Source organism: Thermobia domestica, chromosome 10 (genome assembly GCF_964235325.1).
Source record: "Thermobia domestica chromosome 10, izTheDome1.hap1.1, whole genome shotgun sequence".
NCBI classification, from domain to species: domain Eukaryota; kingdom Metazoa; phylum Arthropoda; class Insecta; order Zygentoma; family Lepismatidae; genus Thermobia; species Thermobia domestica.
This window is the reverse complement of record NC_137463.1, coordinates 108,576,323-108,603,557: the sequence shown is the minus strand read 5'-3', so window position 1 is coordinate 108,603,557 and position 27,235 is coordinate 108,576,323. Positions and strand designations below refer to the sequence as shown.

The window sequence follows — 27,235 nt, the reverse complement described above, 5'->3', positions numbered from 1 at the left end:
ACTATAAAAATTCGATCGAGTAAATGTCTTTGTGTCCAATCACGTGAAACCCATCCATCTTTTGATAGCCATCTTTCTCGAAATAGTTTCATACTGTTTGGTGATGTCATGACTGCTTACATACCAGTCTTGCTCGATTTTTTTTTTTTTTTTTCACAATATCATTACTTTTGCGTGTGATTGGTCGCTCACTGCGAGAAACATCTTGGTCGTTAAATTTCCGAGCGCGTCTAAACCATTCTTTAGCTGTTGCTTTTGATAACGTATCTTGCCCATGAACAGTAAAAATTTCTTCCACAACATTTGCGCTTTTATCAAAATAAAACTAGGCTGTAGTGCAGTTTTGCGAAAATTTCACTTATCTTCACGGCGCAGTACCTTATGCCTGATTCTACTAATTCCTACACTTTTTTGCACACCTATTAGCTTCAACTGTTAGCTGTCAAATGACGAAAGGCCTGTCTCAGAGACTCATATATCCTAACGCCATCTCGTACGCAAAAGGCTCAAAACTTTTTAGACTAAATGTATATGTTTTTTTTTTAAAAAACAAAAGAAAGGAAAAAGCAAGGCCAAGGAAAGCGCAAGCCCACAATCAGTCGAGCCTCCTTGAGTAGCGACCCTGGGCCCAAGAGATCCTCAAATGCAAAATTCCATCTCTGGATTCGTATCGTTTAGACTACATTTTCAAAATCCTCATCAAATCTCCAGTGAGGTGGATTTCCAATATTTTTGCTTCAGTCATGGCATGGTATTGCTTACCTGAAGTTAAAGACATGTCGCATCGTTCTTTCTTTAACCGCATCGTTCACTAAACTTGCGAGAACAGTACTCTCTTGTAGACTGTAAAATAATTAACTACAGACAATATGAAAAAAAAAAAAAATGCAGGTTCATACATTTCCCTATAGTTGATATATGCAGTTTCATTAAAATCTGAGATTGAGAGATAAGTATAGTTGAGAGATGTGGCGTAATGATTTTTCTATTAATAATAATACTTGTTGCTCTCGATCCATCGGCTTGCTGAACACAATTAGTTAAAATCATAAAGCTCTATTTGTTTGCACCTAGCTTTTTTTAAATATATATATACATATATATTTAAAAAAAGACCAACCAACATATGGTTTACACAATTATTAATGCTGAAATCTAACATGGTTACAGCCCTTGTCATATTTTGATACACTTAAATTGAAACATTAAAGATTTTCAAGTTGCAATGAAATCGTCATAATAGTTTTAAGTCGGCAAATTGCCTGCACGCTAGCGACATCTATTAGGTCACGACGCGCAAGTATCGTCATCTATTAGAGTGACTGTTTACTATTAGGAATTACTTCCCTTTTATAATAAGCATACTTTTTTTTTTTTTTTTTTTTTTTTTTTTTTTTAATCACGAATGGCTTTCTCGTGCATGAGTTACCAATGATCTTTGTTCCCTTTCTATTACCTCTATTGCCATTTCGCCTTATAATAATGGGAAAACTCACTATAATCTGGAATTTGCTTTTGAACTTTCACCAAACCCCATTTTGCACTCTGAAATTTATTTATGGCACCGCCACTGTTGGTTCACTTTTGCTTCGCACTGGATGCTGAATATTGCCTCTTTAGAAATGACTGGGTTACATTATTTTCTTATCTAACTACAAGAAAACAGACACAAACTCACTTCTTTCTACAAAACTACAAATTTATTGAAAGAGAACTCGATCTGTTGACGCACACAAAACAGAAAAAAAAAAAAAAAAAAAAACATACAAAATAAGTTACTGTAATAGATTACATAGTTATTACACATTCTCATTGAATTATCCGCCAATTCTGAATATTCAGACTTTATTGAAAATAATACCAACAAAAACAGTGAATATCTTTGTCACCAGTAGAACTCTGTAAGATGTACATTTATTTTTTACAATAACTATTTTTAACTAATTTTGTTTCTTAAGGTATTCATATACAGTGAAACCTCTGGAAAAAAACGATAGCACATGATTAATTGTCTTTAAATGAGTGTTTATTTCAGACAAGTTACACGAATTGCAATTACTCACAGCTCATGCGGTACATTGTATGCAGTATACGGTAAATATATTAATCATAAATCTAAATAAAGGCTAATATCGAAATACTGTACTTAGTGATCAAATTACTGGGAAGAATTTCGAGTAAAAGGAGAATATTCTTCGTTGAAATTTTATCGTAATGCAAATGATGTTTGTTCCTTTACCTTCAAAATTGCAGTGGAAGATACAAGCACCATGAAAGAAAATTCGCATAGAATTATTGGCCACATTGACTGTTTTTACTCATCGAAAGTTTTTCAGGATTCGTAATGTATTGTGAACAGAAAATTAGAACTTCGAGTTCAGCTTATAATTTTTCGGAATACAAAATGGAAACTGGATACAAACAGAAGTCAATTCAGAACTTTTGTGAATGCGGCATTGAATCTTCGGGTTCCACAGACCATAGATTTAGTTAGTTAGCTTGCAATTTTTCTGTGGTGGTAGTTCATGAGGTTGTTTATTTATTACATGTATTTTGTAGGGAAAAGATTTTGTGTCAGTGGACTTCTTCGCAGATTTTAAGTCATTTCTGTGATAAATACACATCAACTGAGAATAGTTCTTACTCGTTACGAATAAGTTACTAAAACGTTCGGAGAAAAAAAAAAAAAAGACTTTCGTGTCCATAAAAAAGGGAAGGTTCTGTCCAATAATAATGCATATATTTTTGCCGAGACAAAAAAAAAATCTGTCCAGAATATGGAGGTTTCATTGTGGTTCTTTAAAAGATACAGTAGAATTAGATCTATTTATTTTGTTGCAAAATTACTACGGTGCAAATATTTTGGCAGTGAACTTTATCGCAGATTTTAAGTCATTTCTGTGATAAATACATATCAACTGGGAATAACTCTTGCCCGTTACGAATAAGTTATTAAAGCGTTCGGAGAAAACAAGACTCTCATGTCCATAAAGAAAAGAGGAAGGTTCTGTCCAATAATAATGCATATCTTTTTGCCGAGACAAAAAGATATTCTGGAGATTTCTGGAGACATATTCTGGAGATTTCACTGTGGTTCTTTAAAAGTTACAGTAGAATTAGATTTGTTTATTTTGTTACAAAATTACTACGGTGCAAACAGTTCTATAGTTTAATTACTTTATCAAAAAGATCAACGAATTTCGTAACTGACACAGTCAATAATAATAATAATAAAAACTTTCTATTTTGGTATAGTTTCAGTGATCATTCTGCAGATTACACTTTAGTGGCGATATCTTGATAGCTACTCTTACACATCTCCATGTGTCTCAAAAACTCTCATTCTCTGTTCAGGAAGAAGAATGCTTCTCCTTACTAACACATTTCTATCAGTATTTGCAATGTACGATCAGAAACAATATTAAGTATAGGTTGGAGGTATAAGAAATGATAGCTCCAAGCTACACTTAATACTGTTTCTGACCATACAATTCGTAAGAACATACATTTTCAAAACATTTTCTTTCTATAAAGAGTACATCAAAATGAAAACTGACAGGCTTTCCTTTTAAAAACAAAAATCAAAGTCTTAAAACTGTTCATGTATATACTGTATAATATTATAAAATATGAAAGTAAATACTTTTAAATATATTGCTAAAATATTCAGTTGTGAGTGTACATACTAAATACGGTAAGATTGCACTACTTATTGCTTCAAACTTTCACAATACTGTTGACTTGTATTTCATTACTGAGCTGTTTAATTCGACATATCTTTGGTACACGTATGAGTAGATTTACAGTACGAAAATTAAGCTTGGAGAATAAGATATGCACACGAAAGCATACAAAACAGCAGCATATTGATTGTACAATATCATAACTTAATACATGCCAGTTTTCTAGGCAACTCTGCATATTATTATAAGATATTCACTGAGAAACATTGCTATATTGTACAGTTACCGACAAAAAATTGCATATTTCATACAAACTGTATATACAATATGCTATTTTCTTGTGATGGAGACTGTATAACTAGCCTTTACTTCTCTGTGTTCAACCAAGTAATATAAACGCAGCGCTGTATAGTGTGTTCTTAATAAATCAAAACTCTCAATATAGAACTGACGAAGATACAAGAATCAACACAGGCTAAAAATCTCACAACTTTCTGATTTCCAACGTAAATTTTAAAAGAGATGAAAAAATGGATCAAGTTTAGTACACATTGTTATGATCTCTCAGTATTTTCTGCTTTTACAATAAATTAATTCTGAACATCACATGTGCATGTCCTTCAAAATGGTTAGAAGAATTTTAATAAAAATAATTTGACTATCATTCGGCAATAAACATGAACTTTTTCAATTATTTATCATGTTCAAACACTACAGTTAATTACTGGATCTAAATTTGGTAATCGAATTAGTGCACTATTAACTTTAGAATTACACATATAATAGATCACATTATACATAAATATAAATTTTGTCCGTGAAACAAATATTTACATATCGTAATACCAAAAATTAATTTTCTTGATAAATTTCTACGAGCAAAAATACGTAACAACAGGTACTACATTTAGTGTTTATATTCATTATTTTACTACTTACATCCAATTACAACGATATTTTTTTAAATATATTTTTTCATCACAATTAATAACTACACATAAATACCACTCAAGATTGTTCTTTTAAAAATACATTTATCATTGCATAATTCTGCTGTTGAAATAACAATTGGCAGCTCAGAAAAGATAAAAAAGCAATATTCTACCTACACTTATACAATACCTTATACACATATAAGATTACTTATATATACAAAATATGAATATAACTAATAAAAAAAGTCTTAGAAAAAGTTATTTTGCCATGTTATTAATTGCACCTGAGAAAGAGCTAATGGTCATTCAAAGTTCAATTTCAAAAAATAGTTAAAACTAGTGCTATATGTCACATTAGCAAGTGTTTCTGCAAAGTGAAGTTCCTTATAGCTAATTCTGATATGATCAAGCAAAGATATAGAGATACAAGTCTAATTGATATGAACAACTTGTATTGCATGAAATTCAAGTTTGAAAAAAAAAAGTATTAATCTGTTTTTGTTTCGAAATTCTTTATTGTTCAAATCAATTATTGAATGTTTACCTCAGTCAGGTGTTACATACAATCATGTTATTTCATACTATAACATAAAAACACCCGGAAGACATCAATACAACATCCAATGATAACTATTTGCCATTAAAAATAATATCTAGCAAAGCACCAATAATATATATAGAGATATACTTAATGAAAATGCTTCTAAAAATTAAAATTTTAAACAACAGTAATAATAATGGTATCGTTTATATAATATCACTGAATTAAAAGATTATGCACTGGTTAAAAAAAAAAAAAAAAAAAAATTAAAAAGCCAGTGATTAGAGAGGAAACGAGAAGTAGTAGCAGCGAAGCTTCAAATTTTGAAACTAATACGCTACTTTCATTGTGCAATTTGTGTATCTCCAATAACATATATTCATATTAACAAAAAACCGCGGGAGGGGGGTAGGATCCATAATTATTATTCTTTCTTACATTCCTTACGAAATGTTGCCCAAATCGCTCTCTTTTTTTGGTTCGCTAGACTACAAAGTAAGCGAAACAGAGCTGAAGAATGACTAAAGTATTCTGTAATTTACGTGAACACTGCATCTTTGTACTTGGTTACTTTTAATCTTAAACAGTCTTAATATAAATGTAAAGAATGTACAACCGGAATGTCAGTATGATACTATTTTTGTAAGGAATGTAAAACTGGAATGTAAGTAAGAAACTATTTTTGTAAGAAATGTGAAATTGGAATGTGAGTAAGATACTATCTTTAAAAAAGCTAAATATACAAATATATCGAAAATAAACTTACAAAAAGCTATATTACAAATTGTATCTCATATATGGATATGTGTCTTACAAATTACATTCAGAGCTGCAGCACACATATATGCCAATAAGACATTTAAAGGGCCTAGAGAATTCATTCGAAGATACATATATGTTAATGCTGCCAGAACACATTTATTATATAAACAACATTCTTATAAAAACAGACACGATGCTTATCACAAAGGTAACAGATCTTCTTCCATTAGATATGTTGCTACTGCTTTTCTGGTACTGGATAATGCCTGGGTACCTAATGTTTGGAGTAGAAATTTCTGGAACAAGAAAATGAAATAATTATAATTTTACATTAGTTTATAGTATTGTTTTCATGTTCACATTCACTACTAAAATAATTTAACATGCACAATTATCCCATTGTACCCTGTGACTTATATATATATATATATATATATATATTTGCTTAACATTAAGCATTTTATCTTTATTATTTTGTGTATTAGACATTTGCAATCGTGGTACACTGCTCAGAATGTCTGTTTAACTTACACTTTAATTAACTGAGCTGATATGGGAAGTTATACATTATTGCGATTTAATTAAAGTTTGTGAAATTTTCAAGTTGAACTTTCAGTTTTGATTGCTACGTAATGTTTGCTACTTATTGAAGCATACTGGCATTCAAACCTTGTTTCGTAAATGTCTTTTCCTCCCTTAGCATCTTCTATGATACAATTAAAGTTATATAGTGATCCGAAATGTCACACAACTCAAATTTAAAAAATGAAATGAAATCTTTGAGTTTTACGTCCCATGGTTATGCCGGTTAGGCTAAAGGAGACGATGATGATGAGTAATGAATGAAATGGTGGAATGAAGAAAGTGGGAGGAAACGGGAGAACCCCGAGAAAATCCACGCACACGGTGTTTGTCCACCACAAAGTTCACTTGGCGGGGGCTGGGATCGAACCCGGGACCCCAAGCACCAGAGGTGAACGCTCTACCACTGAGCCACCGCGGCCCCTAACTCAAATTTAAGACATTGTAAAAATGAAAGTTACATATATAAAGGAATTTTCTATTGGTTGGTTGGACGAAGCTATATGAGAAATGGACTTATAGTTTAATATGGAGTCTAGATCACCGTAATGTGTTCAAATTTCAGAATCGGACTCAGGACACTGTACGCCAAAGGCGCGAGCACTAACTACTGGAAACCAGCGAAAAGGGTTATTTTCTGTAGGATTTATTTTTCTGTAATATTAACACGCTTAACAATACAGTTAAACCATGCTATTTATTTTTATTGAGTCTGAGCAGCAATAACGCTCGTGCAAGAATAATGGATCTTTCTTGTTGAAAATTGCTTCTGTAAACCAAATGCCAAGATATTTTTACCTGCTCGTAAGAAATGTCAGTGCATCAAACAAATCCTCTTATATCATTACGTTATTCTCTTAACAGGAACAGGTAATAACCAACTGTGATCACGATGGTGTTTGAAATTCTTTAACCATTTCTTCATATCTTAAATGAAGCATTTTCGGAAACATTCTCGTTAGAATAAGTAACTTATGGAACTGTTTACAAAGCTACAAGGCTGCTAAACTTACATCTATATCATTATCATGACATTCCAAGAACCAGAAGAAAACCAGTAAAATATGCCATGGGTTTCAACGTTTTATTGAAAATAGCATGCTGTCCTAGGTAAGATTTTCTTCACAGAGAACGTATGGATCCACCTGCATGTGAACAGTAGTAATTACAGAATACGGTCTACGGAGAATCCACATTATGAGCATTCACCTCTGGTGCAAGGGGTTCCTGGTTCGATCCCAGCCCAAGTGACTTTCTAGTGGACAGCATCATGTCCGTGGATCATCTCAGGTTCTCCCGTTTCCTCCCACTCTCTCATTCCACCAATTCTTTCATAATCATTCATTTCCGTTAATCACCCCTCTCCCTTAACCTAAAGGCTATAACAATGAAATGTAAAGAGGAATGTAAAAGTAGAAATTCCATTTCATTTTCAATATTTTATATTCGCTGCACTCTAAAGATGAAAGCCGTCATTGCCTTTGAAAAGTACGCATTTAAAACAAAAATCATTTCTTATTCCTTTCATTACGAACATAAGCTACTGAAATTTGAGTTATGTGACCTTCCGATAACCTTGTACTATATACTAGTGTACTAACTCTAATAAATATTCAATATTAAACCACGAAAATAACATTTGTAATTGTAATTTGTTTTACAAGTTGATCTTATCTTATAACAACACTAGTACAGAAGGTTTAATACATCATACAAAAGAGCTGAGATGTGTACTAGGAAAATATTTACTTCCATTCTCCAAAATATGATCCGTAATATGTGTGTTTCTTGTATTTTCGTTTATATATATATATATATATATATATATACTTAAAATTGAACTGTTTTGCCGTCTTTAATCAATATCTCCACAATGGCTTTATTGATTACAAGTATGAGCACTGCGACTATTTTATTTCAAACCAATAGACGTTACAGACAATTTTAAAACCTTTAAGTTGTATAGTGTGAGAAGCTGAGATCTGGATTACCTGTGCGAGAGCGTAGCCACTGTAATGACTGCTCTGGATTCTCACTTTTTTTTTTTTTTTTTTTTTTTTTTTTTTTTTTTTTTTTTAAATTCAAAGCAACATGGTGGAACGTTAAGTTGTGTCAAGAATCGTGTCAGCAGACATGGAGCACGTTTGGATCAAACTAATATATTGTTCATTAGCTCTCCCACTTGTTCCAGTTTATTAATATTCTATGTATACGAAGTACCGCAAACAAAAACTTAAAAAATGCTTATATTGCTGAACACGTGTACATCACGCGAAGGAGTTCGGTTTGTATGGTGTGGTATCTTCTAAACTAATAATAAAACTGAAAAGGGTAATAGAAAAGGTAATAGATTTGTATCGTCTTTAGTAGAAAGATTAGAGTGGAGATGGAATATATTCTTGGTATGCTTAACCGATAGCAGAAAAAACGCTTCTCGCTATCCGTTACAGTTTCCACTCTATAGCGATCAACGTTAATTGTTGTAACCGAAGTATCTGATTTCTACCACTTCCAGTTTGAATAAGGGTTTAAGAAAGATGGTACCTATTCTTAGATTGCTAAATCGATTCCATAAAACCGCTTCTCGCTATCTCTCAGGTGTTTTAGATCTATGTAGATCAATATTGAGACCGGACGTCGTGGTGGATTTCTACCATTTCTGGTTTTAGTAGAGACTTACGTAAAGGAATTAAATGTATTGTTGAGAAGCACAATCGATTGCAGAAAGATTTATTTATTTATTTAATATACAACACAACAGGCCTAGTGCCCAATTATAGTGTTGTGTACATACAGTGAATGTTACATACATACAATTCTTAATTATTTCTATAAAGGAAGATGCTTCCTTCTACCTATTACTGTTTCTACTCTATAGCGAACAATGTTAAAACTGGAAGTGGCTAATTTTCTGCCACTAATGCTTTTAATAGAGAGATTAGAGCAGTGGCGGCTAATGTTAGTGTTGCAGCGTTGCGCAACGACCAAAGATTTTCAAGAGAAAATATTAGCAGTAGTAGTATAGAAGTGAAGAATTTTACTTTCTGTTACTCCTTTACATACCTTAAATAAAATATATTTTAGTTCTATAACTGTAAAATCCATTAATCCGTTTTAAAAAGCAGAAAACAATCCGTTAGAGAATCTCTAATTTATGTTGCGTTGCAACGAGCATACAACGACCAGATTTCTACAACACGGACATTGGAGCAAATGCTAAGTCGCTTTTCCCCTATCTCAGGAGTTAAAAGACCCTTGGTCGTTGCAGAGCTCGTGCAACGCAGGAAGGTTTTCAGTGAACGAGAAGACTTTTCGTGCTAAATAAGATTTCTGAATATTATTTCGCTACCAATTAACAAGTGGCATTCATTTCTATGGATTCATAATTATATTTAAATTATGGAATTGTGCTGAAGCAAACCAATATAATAATACATTAAAAAAAAAAAAAAAAAAGTGATCGTAGAATTACAAAATAAGAAAGAAAATATGCAGTAATGCAGAAAACAAATGAAAATAAACATACATTTACAATTTAGTTATTAGTTTATATAGATAATGAAGACTTCTTGTATAGTAATTTATAAACCAAATAATAATAACAATAAGTCAATGTATAGTATCATATTTCAAGAATTAATAATATGACTCCTTCGTTCCTGAAGACAGCGAAATTCGTTGAAGAACAACCTGGGTGCTTTTCCTTCTGACAATTCTAGTAATCCTTAGAACCTGAGTTGATGTAATGAAAAATCACATTTCTGCTTTCCAAAACATTATCCAAACTGACGTTTATGCTAAAAATTGTAAAGCATCTCCCCCTCTGTAGATAGTACTTTAGTATATATGTATATCTTCTATAAAATAAATGTATATGTATATCTTCATATACTTTTGATAGTTTTCTATATGGGAGCATGGTGACTCAGTGGTAGTGCTTACCTTTGGCGCGTGGGATCCCCAGTTCGATGCCCGGTCAGGTAAGTGTGTAGTGGACAACATCATGTCCGTGAGTGTTCTCAGGATACTCCTGTTTCCTCCCACATTCTCATCCCATCAATTATTCCATCGTCATTCACTTGCCTAAATCATCCGTCTCCCTTAGCGTAACGGGCATAAACGTGTGACGTTGAACTGAAAGATTTAACTTTCCATATATAACTGTGTAATCCATTGGCCACAATGCGTTTGGGACTAGTTAGCAATGCTGCTTGTTTTGATGTTCTTTGACTTTTGACTCCTAATACATGCTGATCCTACATTTGGCGGGTTCCAAAGTTTGCTTTCCAGAACGTATGACATCAATAAGCATTGTTTAGCCTCATGTGGATGGGCTATAGTTTTCCTTTTGTTTTCGTTTATACTAGGTATATTATATATGGCATTCATGATTAATGTATCTCTCGAGTGTGTTTTGAATCAGGGGTTTTGGTTTTAGTTATTAGATTTACTTGCGTTGTGTGTGTTCTAATTCCGTAACACAAATTCTGAATGAATTCTACGTCATGAATTCTGTAAATAATTCCAAAAGAACTTATCTTCCCAGCCTTCCGCTGAGGAAAATCTTAAGGAACCTGGAAGGCCATTACCACACAGACATTGTGCAGAGCATCAAAACATGCAAAAGTTAATTCATAAATGAATGATTGTGTGGGTGCAAAGTAAAGAAAACAATTTTGTTTTCTGTGTCTGTTGTTTGGTGGTGAATAATTGTAGACAAAATTATGCATAACCTATTTAAGCCATCTATGCTCAAACATAAAGAACATAAAAAATAAAAATCTTCGGCTTCACATTTGAGAAGTGTTTTAAAATTCACACTTTTTCGAAAAGTAAATATCGCTTCGAAGTTGGACATTTCTTATAGGAGAAAACTTGAAAAGCACATAGAAAATGTCAGACAGTATAACAAAATACTTTCGATAGATTAATAATTACCTGTACCTTGGGCAGAAAGTGCTCATACATGTGCACTATACTTAATAGAATGTTAATTTAATAATAACAAAAGAAGAATGTTTCTAATATATGTAAAATATTATTATGGGATAGTTGTTGCTATGTAAATGTTTTATGGATACCTAGTCAGCAAGTTTGTGTGCTTGACAGTTTGAAGGAAAATATATTATAAAATATATCAGCTAATAAACCATTTTAGCAACGTTCATCGACGTTATCATTCTAATAGAAAAGGTGAGAATAATGCTATATAATTATTAAAGATAATTTTTATATGCAAACTAATACTACCACTCAATATTTGTATATCTTACTTAGACGGACCAGGTTGACGACTACCCTTGGTGAGTCGTTATAAAAATTTTGGTGCCTTCACACCGGGATTAGCTAAAAATTTTGGTTTACCTCACCCGGGACTTTTCATAAATTCTATACCCCGAAGCAAAGTAAGGGTGAATTTACTTTTACAATTAAGTTAATGAATACAAATTTGACCATATTGAGAAGTGGTAGAATAATCATAAGGAAAATGGACACTGAAATAATGGAGAATGAATCCACTAATAGTGACAACGGTGAACCTAGTGTAACATCAAGAATGACATCGGAAGACCGAATCTTGCTAGTCTTACAGCGGCAATTGAGTCAGATGTCTACCGAATTAAAGCAGACGATGAAGCATAACTCTGAAGAATTAAGTAGACGAATAGAACAGAAGTCTGATGAATCTAACAAGCAATACGAAGAATTAAAGCAGACGATGAAGCATAACTCTGAAGAATTAAGTAGACGAATAGAACAGAAGTCTGATGAATCTAACAAGCAATACGAAGAATTAAAGCAGACGATGAAGCATAACTCTGAAGAATTAAGTAGACGAATAGAACAGAAGTCTGATGAATCTAACGAGCAATACGAAGAATTGAAGCAGACGATAGAACAGAAGATGGAACAGAAGTCGGATGAAACGAAACAATTAATTATCCAGACGATGAGCGATATTACCTCGCAATTCGAGGAAAAGTTAAAAGGAATATCGGAGGAATGCCAAGGTAATCACAACCACCTGAGCCAAGAAATCAGTGATATAAAAAAAGATTTAGAAGTAACCGAATCTTCTGTTCAACAACAAAAGATCCAGGTCATCAATAATGCTAACAACATACGAGCAAATACGCAGTCGATAGCTACGTTACAGGAAGAAATTAGAATGCTACAGGTTAAGGACAACACATACCGTAATAACATGTGTAGTGATCGCTTGGAGTTTCCCCACTCACCAGAGATGAACTCGCCTTCGCCGGTGTCTGATGATGATATTATATTGGAAGAAATACATCCGAAGAGTACAGATGGGCGAAACATAGATGGTGTAACGACACATCACGTCATGGATAGGAACTATCACCCAATAAGTACACGGAATGATAAAAGGAAGGTAAAATTAAGTGTTAAGATGAGTGAAATTCGAGCTATGAGCAAATTCAGTGGTAAGTGTAACGAGAATGCTACTTCTTTCTTAGAGAAATTCCAGGACGAATGCAATATTATGTGTATAGATAGATCACAATATATGAAATTAATCCCTCATGTATTACTCCCACCTTGTTCATTATGGTTTAAAGCAGTACGTGATCACATCAGTACATATGATGAATTCAAAGCGGCACTGATCGCAAATTATGAAAATGACTTTTTGCTTGCGAATAGAGATGCCACCATTAGAAATCAACACTTCAATCCTCGATTGCATAAATCTATTGTAGAGTTTGTTGTAAATACATACAACGAATTAAAGGTCGTTAATCCATTGCAATCGGAATCGAGAATAATAGCATCGATTCGAAATTTGCTTCCATTTAAATTGCAACAGATCTTATTTTCCACATAGTGTATGAGTTTCAACCATTTATTAATGCTTGTCCAATGCTATGAAACTCAATACCATGCTATGAATCAACAAGCAGGAATGGGTAAAAATAAGAATAATTCAGATCATTTTGTGCCTCTTCGGAATTTAAATATCCGAAGTGTGAATAATACGGAACATAACCTAAGCCGAGTATACTCTAGCAATCAAAACGAGCAAAATAGACAAAGTTATGTAGGGAATCCGCCTAACCTAATTAATCGTAGCAATCCATATGGTAGACCATATAATCAAAATAGGTTTAAAAATAGACGTAATGGGAGGACAAGAGATGGCACTTCGCATCAAGATCCAGGTATCACAGTAATTCCTGTACAGAACAGTAATACGGGACATAATCATGATTGTGCTGTGCAATGTACTTTATTAGAATCGTATGCAAGTACGAACGTAACCTGATTACCGTTAATGAAATTAGGTTAAACCCATATCAGTTATAGATTCTTGTGAACTTTTATTTTCAATTTTATGAATTAATGTTGATAATGAAAACGACTCTTATAAATACTTGAAGTGCTTAGATATAGTTTTAGATAGACTGGAAAGTTAATTTTCAAATGATTTTAATTCTCTCTTGTTAATGTGAAGAATTATAATTCGATTCATAAATGATTAAAAGCAAAGGTTATTTATATTAGATTGATTTGTGTAAAAAAAAAAAAAAAAAAAAAAAAAAAAAAAAAAAAAAAAAACTTAACTGTCAAAGATTATGTTAAGCAGAAGATCTATTCTATAAAACTAATTATTCGACAACTGTTTTTATGAGCTATCCTATATATTATCCGAACAAGATTCTTCTTTATTATGACCTCTTAGTGCCACGATGTATACATTAGAATGCAACATCTAACTTATTTATTATTTAATGCGCCCTGAAAGATTAAATATTATTTATAACATCACTGTTTTAATAATGATCAAAACTATTAATCATAGTAATTTGTGTTTCACCCTCGTTAATTATACTAATAAGCGACGATGTTTTTGATAATAATGTAATGAATGATAATAAAGTAAATATAATTAATGTAATGAAAAATAAGTATTAATGAAGTGTAAGATTTGTTATAAATGTATCTATATCTATAATATGTAATGAAGATATATACGAGGTGTGATCAAAATATAAAGAACATATGTAGTGTACGACCATTATTGTAAACGGACCAGTGGTTCTTGAAGATAAAAGCCAAGCTCACTCATGACTTTTATATTCAGTCCATTTGTCGGGCGACATTTTTATATAACAAAATACTTTGGATAGATTAATAATTACCTGTACCTTGGGCAGAAAGTGCTCATACATGTGCACTATACTTAATAGAATGTTAATTTAATAATAACAAAAGAAGAATGTTTCTAATATATGTAAAATATTATTATGGGATAGTTGTTGCTATGTAAATGTTTTATGGATACCTAGTCAGCAAGTTTGTGTGCTTGACAGTTTGAAGGAAAATATATTATAAAATATATCAGCTAATAAACCATTTTAGCAACGTTCATCGACGTTATCATTCTAATAGAAAAGGTGAGAATAATGCTATATAATTATTAAAGATAATTTTTATATGCAAACTAATACTACCACTCAATATTTGTATATCTTACTTAGACGGACCAGGTTGACGACTACCCTTGGTGAGTCGTTATAACAGAACAGATGCGTACTGAATATAATCATAAACTATGTTCATTTTCGAGGCGTTTTAAACTAGCTTAAAGAGGACACGACTGAAACCCCCCGGGACTAAACTAACTCGACCTCCAACCCGGGAGTATTTAGAAGATTAATAAATTTTAGCTCAGAATTAGACGTTGCTTTGAGAAAACCTTTAGAAAACTTACAGAGCTTAAAGGGACGTCTAAAAAAATCTACAATGAGCTCCACATATAATGCTTGAGGTTTGGTTTGTCAGGAAGAAATATCATACGAAATTAACGAAGTTGATTTCCTGGCTATTATAGTCGATGAAACAAGTTATCTCCAGTATATTTCAACTGTACTTCACATTGATTCGATGTTATTGCTTTTCGGTACATAGTTCAATGCAGAGATTTCTTTTTTTTACATATAACACTAATCTCTGCCGCGAACTGTTTTCAGTCTACGATGTAGATAAATTTCGATCACTGTTAGGGATGTGGGTTTGCTAGAATCAATTGTTCGGAATAATCTAGGAAAATCATTCAGTGAATCTACAAAGCATCTGAAATTGATACTAACTGCACCTATGACGTCAAAAAAAGGAGAAAGGTGTTTTTGCAAAAGACCAGGTAATGGGAATACCAGACTTCGAGTTTGTAATAGAAAATTTTCTGCAATCAATAGGAGGAGAATATATATTTTCTTCAATATAAGACGAATAATTGGATAAAATGTTTTAATGTTAAGTTTTTTGCCATAATATTTTCACATATCACATAATATGTGCGTCTAAATTTATGTTGATTAGTTAATGCATTCAGTTTCTATCTTCTGTCTCTGATCCTTCGTATTGCAACACCCGAGACCAGCATTCACCGACCGCCACTGGATTAGAGTGAAGATGAAACATATTCTTGGGACGCTTAATTGATTGCAGAAAACTCCTTCTCGCTATCTGCTACCGTTTTCACTGCATAACAATCAACGTTAAAACTGGATGTGGTTGATTTTTACCACTTCTGGTTTCAGTAGAGAGATTAGAGATCGATTTTTTTGGGGACGCTTGATAGATCACAAAAATCACTTGTCGCTATCTATTTCGTTTTTTATTCTAAGTCGTCCAACGTTAAAACCGGAAGTTGTTGATTTATGCCACTTCCGGTTTGAACAGAGGGTTAAAAGTACCTATTCTTAGGACGCTAAATTGATTTCAAAACCCCGCTTCTGGCTATCTGTTATTGTGTGTGATCTGTGTAAATGAATATTGAAACTGGAAGTTGTAGTGGATTTCTAACACTTTCGGTTTTAGCAGAGAGTGAAGGAAGGAGTTGAGATGTATTCTTGGGACGTTTAACCGATTACAAAAAACCGCTTCTCTTTTATCTATTACCGTCTATTGTTTTATAGTGATCAATGTTAAAGCCAAAAATCCTACCATTTCCGGTTTGAATATGAGCTCCGAAAAGAACTCGGGTCCTAATTTGACCCTCTAAATTTCTACCGATGATTGGTCAAGTATTTCTTGAGATGTTTTGTCTTCAGGATGAACGCACAAGATAAATATATAAAGCAGTTTATGTAAAACAAACTCCTTAAAAATTGATAATGCTAACATTTCTTAACGACTATGTTTCAATTAATCAGGCTACAAGCAATGTGATTTGTTTTTAATTATATTAAGTAAAAAGCAACAAATATTTCTTTTAACTTTGTCTTTGATGATGGATCAAGTCAAGGTAATACGACCCTATCAGAAAGTAAAACTGAACATTCACAAATCATGCTCGTATGAATGAAATTTTATACACACACTCTACACTTCCTCCATTTTGAAGCAATCCGGGTTGGTTGATAAAAGTGGGAGGGAAAAAATGGATAATTTATAACAAACAAGGAAGGCAAGTTAAATAAAATCAACCCAAAATATTCCAAAACTCCTCATTGGATCAAATACTGAATATAGTTATAAAAATAAATCAATTGTAATACGCTCGCTCTTAAAAAATCAAACAATCTTTGGTTAAAGAAAGTTATTTTACACTTACCTGTAATCTTACCTGAATAATTTACGAGAAATTGAAAAAGTGGGAGAGCTATTTTACCTTGATCCTTAAAGCTTATAAATATGTATTTTGTATATCTACTAATGGGCATTATTACGGGAGAACGAAAGAAAGAAAAATGAAAAATATGTTCTCTAATAAACGTAGATGTAAGTACTTTATCATTTAATGTAACCTAATTAATACTGACGATCTCAATTTGTCTTTTTAACTGCGACGTGTTATCATCATCAACGTGGATTTCGTTTAAAGAGATTAGGGTTAAACTAAATTTAACGCTTGAAACAGACGTGACTGAATGGTTTCTCCAATCATCAATCCTTTTAACCATGTTAATCGTCTGAAAAATCTAACAAGACAGTGCAAAATATTAAATTCCTTTTTAAGGCGTGTCCAGATTGGCTCTTTATATATTTTAAATTAGGGTTATCATTATTAACTGAGTTGTAGTATATCTATAGTGTCTGCTTTATGGACGTATTTCTCCCATTACATGTTACAAACCTTACAAAAAAATGCTGATTTATAATGTCACCTGCGTAATGGGACAGGTAATCATATGAAAAAAATAAAAAATAAACTTGTCTCTCTTATAAAGGTACAACTAATAATAATTGACACAAATCTATAACAAAAAACAAAAGGCAAAACACTACCCTACCAATGCAGGTACATAAGAAGAATAGACAACAACACTACTGGCATGCTTGTTGAGACCTGCGTTGCATCACTAGATCCATATCTTGTCTGGCCACAAGCAGGTGGGCACACGGGAATAACAGTTTCTGGAAGCACAAAATTAATGTACACTTAAAGTGATTGTGAAAAGAAAACAAAAAACGAAGCTACTCTCAAACCAAAATTGTAAACAAAATTATACATAACACTAAAGCAAATCATTAATATATACTGATCTTTTATATAATTTTGCAAACCATAATAGCCCATAATAGCAATAAATTACCCATGCTATCTACAGTAGCTGCTTCCTACATATCTACTATTCCAACTAATTTCACTTTCATTTTCTCTACGTTTCTAGCCCATTACAATTGCACTTTTGATCATATTACTTCATGTTCGTTTCTTCAAAATTATTCTTCCCCACGATATTCAGAACATAAATTTTTTTTCAATTTATATTATCCTATGGAGGTTCTACATACATTCACATTGTCCAATGGTTCTACATTCACATATCATATTCATATTCTATTCTAACCAGCGACTACTATAGCCTTCAGAATTCCATGCCATTATTACCACAATACTCTTATCAAATTACTTTTATTACTCAATACAGTTTTCCTTTCATTTTTACATTGTTTCATATTTACAATTTTAGTTTTGCTTTCATTTTTACATTGTTTCATATTTACAATTTTTTCTTTGTATTATTATTCATTTATTTTCTTTGAACTACGAGATATATATATAGCTCAATCTTTCTCACTTGTATCTTTAGTATACCTTTAGTAGGCGGAAATACCAAATATCTTCTGTAAAAATGTTTTTTTTAAACACGTATATCCAATTCTGTTTTAGTAGAGACACAAAGTTGTATGGATGGAGTTTAGTCTATAATAGATTATTATCTGTATCTGAATTCACTAACTTGGCTACTGGAATGTTATCAAATCCAAATAGTGATTCATTACTGAATAAAATTCAAAGTTAGATCTATAAAACAAGTTAGAAGGATTCTGCTTTACGTCCGAGCAAATATCACAATTACGAAGTGGGACAGGCACTACTACTCTTTTATTTATTTATTTATTTATTTATTTATTTATTTATTTATTTATTTACTTTTAATCTGAGGAATTGTATTCCACCAGAAGCTGAAAATGTAACGACATGTACCAAAGGTAAAAGCTACAGACTACAGCAAACTCAATGTGGTGACTGCAGACCTGAAATTTTCCAGCACTTTGAAAGAGGACACAGATTCTTGTAACCAGTTAGTACTTTCCAAAACTAATAAAGTTCATTTTACAGAAATCTTATATAAATAGACTCTGTTAAATTTGATAACACAACATACCAAAAGAAACTCTCGATTACTCAGTTATCAATTTAGTCTCTTTTACACAAGCGTATTGATTTTTGACACTGCATCGATATATATATTCCTATAGCAGATGTGCTGTCTCCCCTCAACTGATCACTCGGAGTCACCGTAACTCCCTATGTGAACACACGAACACTAATGTTCGATATGTTCAATTAGTAGACGTAATCTACGTTCCCCTCGCACGACTACCACCGACAACTGTTCATCGTCGAGAACACCTTAGATAATGTCGGGAGAAACTGAAGTGGCGAAGCGAATGTAGGGCAGTAGTAATCAGCAATGATAGTTGTTCCTATCTTGGACACACTGACAGCAAGTCTGTAAAATCTAATACACGTTAAGAGAAAAAGCCAGCGTGTGTTCGCGCTCACCATACAGGAGTCACACTTGGCTTTTTGAGAGCAATAAGCTACGTCCTTCTTCTCTCTGGTTTTTATTCAAGGATTGGTGCATGTCATCAATCCTATTCTCCAACTTCATGCGGACACTTTACGAGACTCCACTTACCAGCAGGATAGCGCTTTCCTAGATGTCCTGACAACTTATTGTCTAGGCCTAAATGCTATGAACCACATGATTGAAGGCGCCTGACTGCCAGCCACACTCAAGCAATGAACATTGTCTAGCTACTCCAAGATATACAGCAAGCGTGAGATATCATATCTCACAAAGTAATTCAGTATCTGTCTAAATAATTACTTGTATGGTCACTCGGTATGCTCACACTTGCTATTAATGGGAGTACATTATTATTATTATTATTTTTTTTTTAACACACTGTATAATATGTTCGAGATGCCCCAAGGACGTAATGTTGGTATCACTACCGCCTACAACGTCCTCTTCTTGTGTACCACCTCGGGCCAGATCTGTATAAATTCCCACTACACGTTTAAAATGTGTTTCGACCAGTGTATAGGTCCCGGGTTCGATTCCCGGTGGGGGCACTCGGTCGAAAAAGTGTAAAAACGCTTTTTCAGGCCAGCCACCCTGAATGAGGTTTTTCTTATTCACATCAGGCAAATGCCGGGGTAGTACCTAACTTATCGGTCCCAGGCCGCTTCCTTCCTTCCCTTTCCCCGGATAGTGTGATCACCGAGGGACGTCATCCCTCAAAAACGTGACGGGCCAAATGGCCTTAGATGCCGAGAGCCCAGAAATCTAAACCCTACATCCTACATCGACCAGTGTATACATACATTTTATGGCAAATAGTACTTCACTTTATGGCATCTTGAAGGTACAATAGTCTTGACATCAAGAGAAAAATGTTACGTTTCCTGGCATGTTTGATGGAACAGTATTAATTTTAAGAAGTGAGACACTACTTCGAAATCATGTACGGTCTAAGGTATCTGAAAGTGAAAGGATTAAGTGAGAAACATACATATACACGGAATGAGAGAACTCTCTAGGGAAAAGTGCTTACTACCTTGCAAATAACGTATGTCTTTGATTTAATGAACATATGGATGGAGTCAAAGTATATGAAGTATGATCAATTCGATGCTTTCTTTGTTTCCTAATACAATCTTGCTTTTCCAAGCTTGCACAGTTCTTCACTGCAATTAGGACATAATTTCACCTCTTGAATATGCCCAATAAAAGCGCAGAAATTAATAAATCTGTTCGCAGCGTACCAGAAACTACTACTCCTTTGTATAGTTTTTTTCCTCGCTGTAATGTTCGTTCTTCCTTTGAGATCTTCCATGTACACCTCATCCATTTTTTTAAGCTTTAATACAAATTTGGAACATATCATCCAGCTATCTTTATCACCAATACCATTATATCTAGGATACCACGAACGAATTGGTCGGTTGCAGATTAATTAAATACATATTTTCCAGTCTTATATTCATTAAGAATTATTCCACTAATTTTGACCTGCGACACTCGTTCTAGTTTAAGAAGCCTGAAATTTTAGGTCGAAAGAAACAAATAAAATCATCTGTATTCTACACAAAAGAATGTATTTTTTAATATACAAAAAAATATATATCAACATAGCATAATTAATAAAACCAATATAGAATAAAAGAAAAAGCTGGACTCAATAAAAAAATAAACATATAAAAACAGAAAACAGAAGAAGAAGCAATGTCCACTGTAAGAAAAAAACCTACCGAAAAGTTCCAACTCTTGTTCAGCCTTTCCCAACTTATTAGCTGCTCTGCAGATGTATTTGCCGTACTGTCTCTTCTCGATTGTGATCACACGAAGTGTCGTATCCGTAAATTCGTCCGCTGTCGCAAAGTGAGATATGCTGTATAGGTAATTAAAAAAAAAAAAAAAAAAAAAAAGTATAAACACTTTAGAAACAGACATTACATGTTATGGATACAATTTTAATCTGATAAGAAATTACATTAAATTTCAAATAGACGTCGTATCATATATTGATATAATAAACTCCATAAAGAGCGCTACTTTTGAATTGCCCGCCATTTCTGTTCTAGTAAGTTGGCAGCACTGAATGTTACACGATTTTTATCTGTTGTTTTGTGGTTAGTAGTCACGGAGCACCGACTAGAGCATGATTGTCATGTGTTTTCTGTACGAGTAGGAATGGAGTGCTTCACGACGGAAAACCGTGCTATCATGACACATGTGGTGAATGTTGTGCAGAGTCTGTTCGCAAACTCCGTGGAATGTTTGGTCAACCTAATGCATAAGACTGATTGCTAAATTTGAGAAAACCGGTTTGGTTATGGACATTAAACCCTCGGGGTGTCCTCATGTTAGTCGTTCTACGGAAAACATCTTCGAAAATGGCGCCGGAAACTCATTAACAGTGAACAGCGAACGCTACTGCAATATGTTAAGTGAGTTTTTGTGATCTGAACTGGATCTATGAATGCTGAGGTTTCAACAAGACGGCGTAATCTGTCATACATCAATTGCAACAATGGACTTGTTACGAGAGAGATTCCCTGGCCGGGTGATTTCGCGCAACGATGACATCAATTGGCCGCCCAGTTCTTGTGATTTGATCCCACGTGATTTCTTTCTGTGGGGATATTTAAAAACACATGTGTACACCAACACACCACGATCATTTCCAGAGCTCAATACCGAGATTCTGCGTGTAATTTCAGAGCTGTAGAAAATGTATCTTTGACTGAGTGTGTAGTATTTAATTATATTGTAATATTGACACTTTAAACAATTAAACTAACATTTTTTTGTTTCAAATATCATGATCAGAAACTAAATTACTTTTTAGAGAGGACAGTGTTTCATTTGGCGCGAACAATAACATAAGTGAAAGATTGCCGAAAATTTATGGAAAATTTCGTGGAAAGAACGAGTTTGTGCTTGTTGACTCGTGGAAGAGATTTGAGTAATATCATATTTCATACATAATCACAGGTAGCATACACTGCAAATATATATAAACAAGTTCAGTTGGAGAATCGTCCGAACTAAACTCGGCACATTCTAAATGGAACTAATGATGTATCTCATTTTTCGCAAGTGTTAGAAATTACTTTCTCTTTCAAAAATTCTATATCTGAATTAGCATAAAAATGCATCTTTGACTGACTGCCTAGTATTTAATTATATTGTAATATTGACACTTTAACCAATTTAACTAACATTTTTTTGTTTCAAATATCATGATCAGAAACTAAATTACTTTTTAGAGAGGACAGTGTTTCATTTGGCGCGAACAATAACATAAGTGAAAGATTGCCGAAAATTTATGGAAAATTTCGTCGAAAGAACGAGTTTGTGCTTGTTGAGTCGTGGAAGAGATTTGAGTAATATCATATTTCATACATAATCACAGGTAGCATACACTGCAAATATATATAAACAAGTTCAGTTGGAGAATCGTCCGAACTAAACTCGGCACATTCTAAATGGAACTAATGATGTATCTCATTTTTCGCAAGTGTTAGAAATTACTTTCTCTTTCAAAAATTCTATATCTGAATTAGCATAAAAATGCATCTTTGACTGACTGCCTAGTATTTAATTATATTGTAATATTGACACTTTAACCAATTTAACTAACATTTTTTTTGTTTCAAATATCATGATCAGAAACTAAATTACTTTTTAGAGAGGACAGTGTTTCATTTTGGCGCGAACAATAACATAAACTAATTTAACTAATTTAAGATCCAATTAATTCTAAGCTTTTAATCACTTTTTGATTAAAAGATCCAATATATTTCAATCAAAAAATTTTTTGTAGGTCTTATCTGGAGAACTACATACAATGTAGCCAAACCCAAATTACCAGTTAACTTAGTATGATGTGCTTGTTCCGCAGAAAGTACGAAAACTCGATTTAGGGGCCATTCAAAAATTTTGGGCTCCTGATCTAAAAACTAATTGTGGCCTACAAAAATTTTCTTGTGGGCCTTATATCTGGAGAACTTCATACGGTGTAGCCAAACCCGGTGTAGTTAACTCAGTACGATATACTTATTCCGTAGAAAATACGAAAGCTCGATTAATGGGCCGTTCAAAAATGTTGTGGTCCGTGATCCAAAACCTAATTATTGGCCAAGATCGAAATCTTTAGATCCATTTTGAATAATTTCCCTAAAATTCTTGTTCACTTTGCTTATTTTTCAGTTTTATTTTATTTTTAAAGAATTTCCTCTTTTTAAAACTTTTTATATGCACAAGTGGAAAAAAGGTCCCAATTTGCTATAAAACAAATGAAAAAGGCTAGGTGCTCTTAGTGAAGTTACTGGAACTGTATAGCTCGTAACTATTCACTTCCAACACCTGTACATAAAAAAGATAATGATTAGAAGATGCTTTAAAAAGATAATAATTAGAAAATGCTTATCTTTCGAATGCTAAAAAGCGGAAAACAGCCGCTTTGAAACATGCAACTATCTCAATTTCTTCCACGCAATATTACAAGTATCTGGAAAGTAAAGTCACGTGGAATTCTAACTTCAGAAAAATAAAGGAAAATACGCTTTGTACTTTCTACGACAAAACGAGATACAGTATTAATCAGTTTTAGCATTGCAATATTTAAAATAATAATAATAACGTGTGATTTTAGACTGTTTCTCAAGAAATATAAAATAATAAACGTGATCTTTCCTGCCCATAAAGATAGACTTGTGGCATTGTCTCATGTCCTCAGCCATAGAGAAATGATTTAGTTGAATATAAACAATAATAACTGTAGTAATTTTTGTAATAATATTTTTCTTCAACAATCTTTTCATTTTAAACTATCAAACTAATAACAACAACACTAAATGTATAACGATAGTAATAAGATAGTAGCGATAGTATTAAGATAATAACTTTACAGACATTTCATAGTAAAAGAAGTGGAGACTTGTGACATGGTCTCAGGTCCTCAGCCATGAAGAGATGATTTAACTGAATAATAATAATAACTGTAGTGTTTTTAAATTGATATTTTCTTCAATCATCTCTCCATTTTTGTCAGACCATTAATAACAGTACTAAATGTTTAACGATAGTAATAAAATAGTAACAGTGTTTAATAATGTGTTCAGGCACGTATTAGAAATTATATGGAGGAGAGTGATGCCTTCTCAGGTCCTGTAATCAATGATAGTTTTATTTTATATACACTGATCTAAATTTAAAAGAAAAACAATATTTCAATCATTTAAATTTTGAAATTCAAATTTTGGATTGATAATCTTAATTGTATAACTAACGAGTAATAAATAGTATTAAACTATTGTTTTATATTAATTCAACTTCAAGGAAGGAATAAATAAATACATATAAATCATTCTTTTCAGCTTCTTGTAAACTTTAATCACTTTTGTCCAATATTTTCATAAATAAAGTGACTTTAATACAAATGTAATTTAAAATTCTAGGACTTCAATGTTATTAAAAAATCTTTATATATATTGCATTAAAATAAAATTTAAACATTTTTATTTACGTTCAATTTAAATAACCAAGTAAGAACTTCTATTTGATGTTAAAAATACTTTTGAATTTAATGATATTACATTTGAATATTTTATGCTTACCTAAAATCCAATAATTTCTATTTAAGCGATCTGAAGATTTTGAACTCTAGTTGTTGCAACTAACTGATAACAATACTCTTATTTCACGATATGACTTTACCGGATATGACAAATAAATTTCTCGATTAGGACTTGTCTAGCCGACACATACACATATATTTTAACGTTAATGTTTCATTTTTTGAAATGATTTGGAATCATATATGAACATCGATTTTTCAGAAGCGTCAGTATGCTGAAGCAGACGGAATTTTGAAGGAACTTTATTATTTTTATGCGCCAAGTAAAGTTATTTCTTTATAGCTGGATTGATCGCACTCAAATTCTCACTTTTATTTTTACTTTTTAACAACATTTTCCTTTTCTTTTTATCCAGCCCGAAGAACAGATGAAGAATGTTCGATGTGATGTTCGATGTTCGATGTTTAGTGATGTGTGCTAGTAAATAATGAAAAATTATGAGGTCCCTCTGCAACTCATATGTAACACCAATGATTACTGCACGGAATCACAACAAATATATTAGGTAGAAATATTCTTGACAAGTTGATTGTTTAGATGTTTAGTGATGTGTGCTAGTAAATACTGAAAAATTATGAGGTCCCTCTGCAACTCATATGTAACACCAATGATTACTGTACGGAATCACAACAAATATATTAGGTAGAAATATTCTTGACAAGTTGATTGTTTAGACAAACTGATGGTACTATGGCGGTATCATGAAAGAATTTGTACATATATTCAAAAGTATATATTCTCCTTCATCGACGAAACAAGTCTGAATGGAAAACTGCGCCATACGTGGCTGTAGTACGGTACATATAACTGGAATTGATTTTTCTGACTATCTACGACATTCAAAAGAAAAATTATTTGACAAAAATAAGATAATTTCTAAATTATTAGATAAAAATAAGTATCTGTTGTGCTCACAGGAAACTAAGCATAACTATGTTCTGCTTTTTGAACTGATGACGTAACTTAATGGTAAAACCAGGAGGAACTATTTAATTATATTATCTTAAAACTATTTCTATTTAATTATATTATCTTAAAACTATTTCTATCATTTGACAAATGTAACACATGTAGTGATCGAACACGAAAGTCTCTATGTCAGTTTCAGACGCTGAAAAAAAAATTCATTATCTATAAAGGTAGTAATTATTATTAACGCCGGCAGACTATTTCGCTTATATTCACGATTTTAAGACGGGAAGACTATTACCTGTAATGCTGGTTATTAGATAGCTGGTTACCATCCTTAATCCATGAAATCGCTGGAGGCGGATATGCTTCCACGTGACATTCAAGATCCATATCATATTGCAGAGCTTGCCCTAAACGAGGCCGTGGAACTGTTATGACTGGCGCAAACTCCACTTCCACAGCAATGTTTCGCCTTGCTCCTTTGCCCACTCCATTCTCCGCTACACAATAGTAAGTGCCTCTATCATCTTTCTGTATCCTTGGAATTTTCAGAACATTTCCCCTGAAAGGAACAAGTACCACATTTAAACAAGGTATTCGGATCTAGTGACAGCTAATCTCCTTAAAGAAAACAGGTATTATTTACTTGCTACACAGGTGTTACAAAAATGTCACAATATTTTGGGAACAGAGTTGTCAATCGTGCTCAAAAGTGGATAGTTTCGAAGTTATAGGGTGTCAAAAACGTGAAACAAGTGAACTTTAGAAGTTTATAGCTCCACTACTAAGGGACCTATCATAGTCGGGTCAAGACATCACTGAGGAACTGGTATGTGAACTATCCAAATATTCATGTTTAAGATGCTCCAGTATGCAAACCAATTTTTAGAGATAGGTGGAGAGTGATCAAGTACTCCCAAACAGCCTCTCTAAAAATGATTGTGCAAGTACCGGAGGTTCTGAAAGATAGATATTTGGATAGTTCACATACTAGTTCCTCAGTGATGTTTTGGTTTGACTATGATCGGTCCTATAGTAGTGAACTATGGACTTTTAAAGTTCATTTTTTTTTTAATGTTTTCGGCACCCTATAACTACGACATTGTGCACTTCCGACCAAAGGTTT

General features: G+C 32.8%; 1 protein-coding gene across 3 annotated transcripts in view; it reads right to left on the bottom strand.

Moving 5' to 3' along the window:
* Positions 1–1,678: 1,678 nt before the first annotated feature.
* Positions 1,679–27,235, bottom strand: part of Lac (septate junction protein lachesin) — a 116,772-nt gene continuing 91,215 nt past the window's right edge. The window contains exons 4-7 of one of the 3 annotated variants that reach the window (XM_081728429.1): positions 26,408–26,671; positions 21,304–21,443; positions 17,760–17,888; positions 6,079–6,217 (exon numbers count right to left, since the gene is read on the bottom strand). In XM_081728429.1, coding sequence (XP_081584555.1) covers positions 17,761–17,888; positions 21,304–21,443; positions 26,408–26,671 — 532 coding nt within the window. In that variant the 3' untranslated portion in view covers positions 6,079–6,217; position 17,760. Of the gene's footprint in view, positions 6,218–17,759; positions 17,889–21,303; positions 21,444–26,407; positions 26,672–27,235 lie in introns of all 3 variants that reach the window. The other 2 variants (XM_081728430.1, XM_081728428.1) reach the window with 2 other exon arrangements.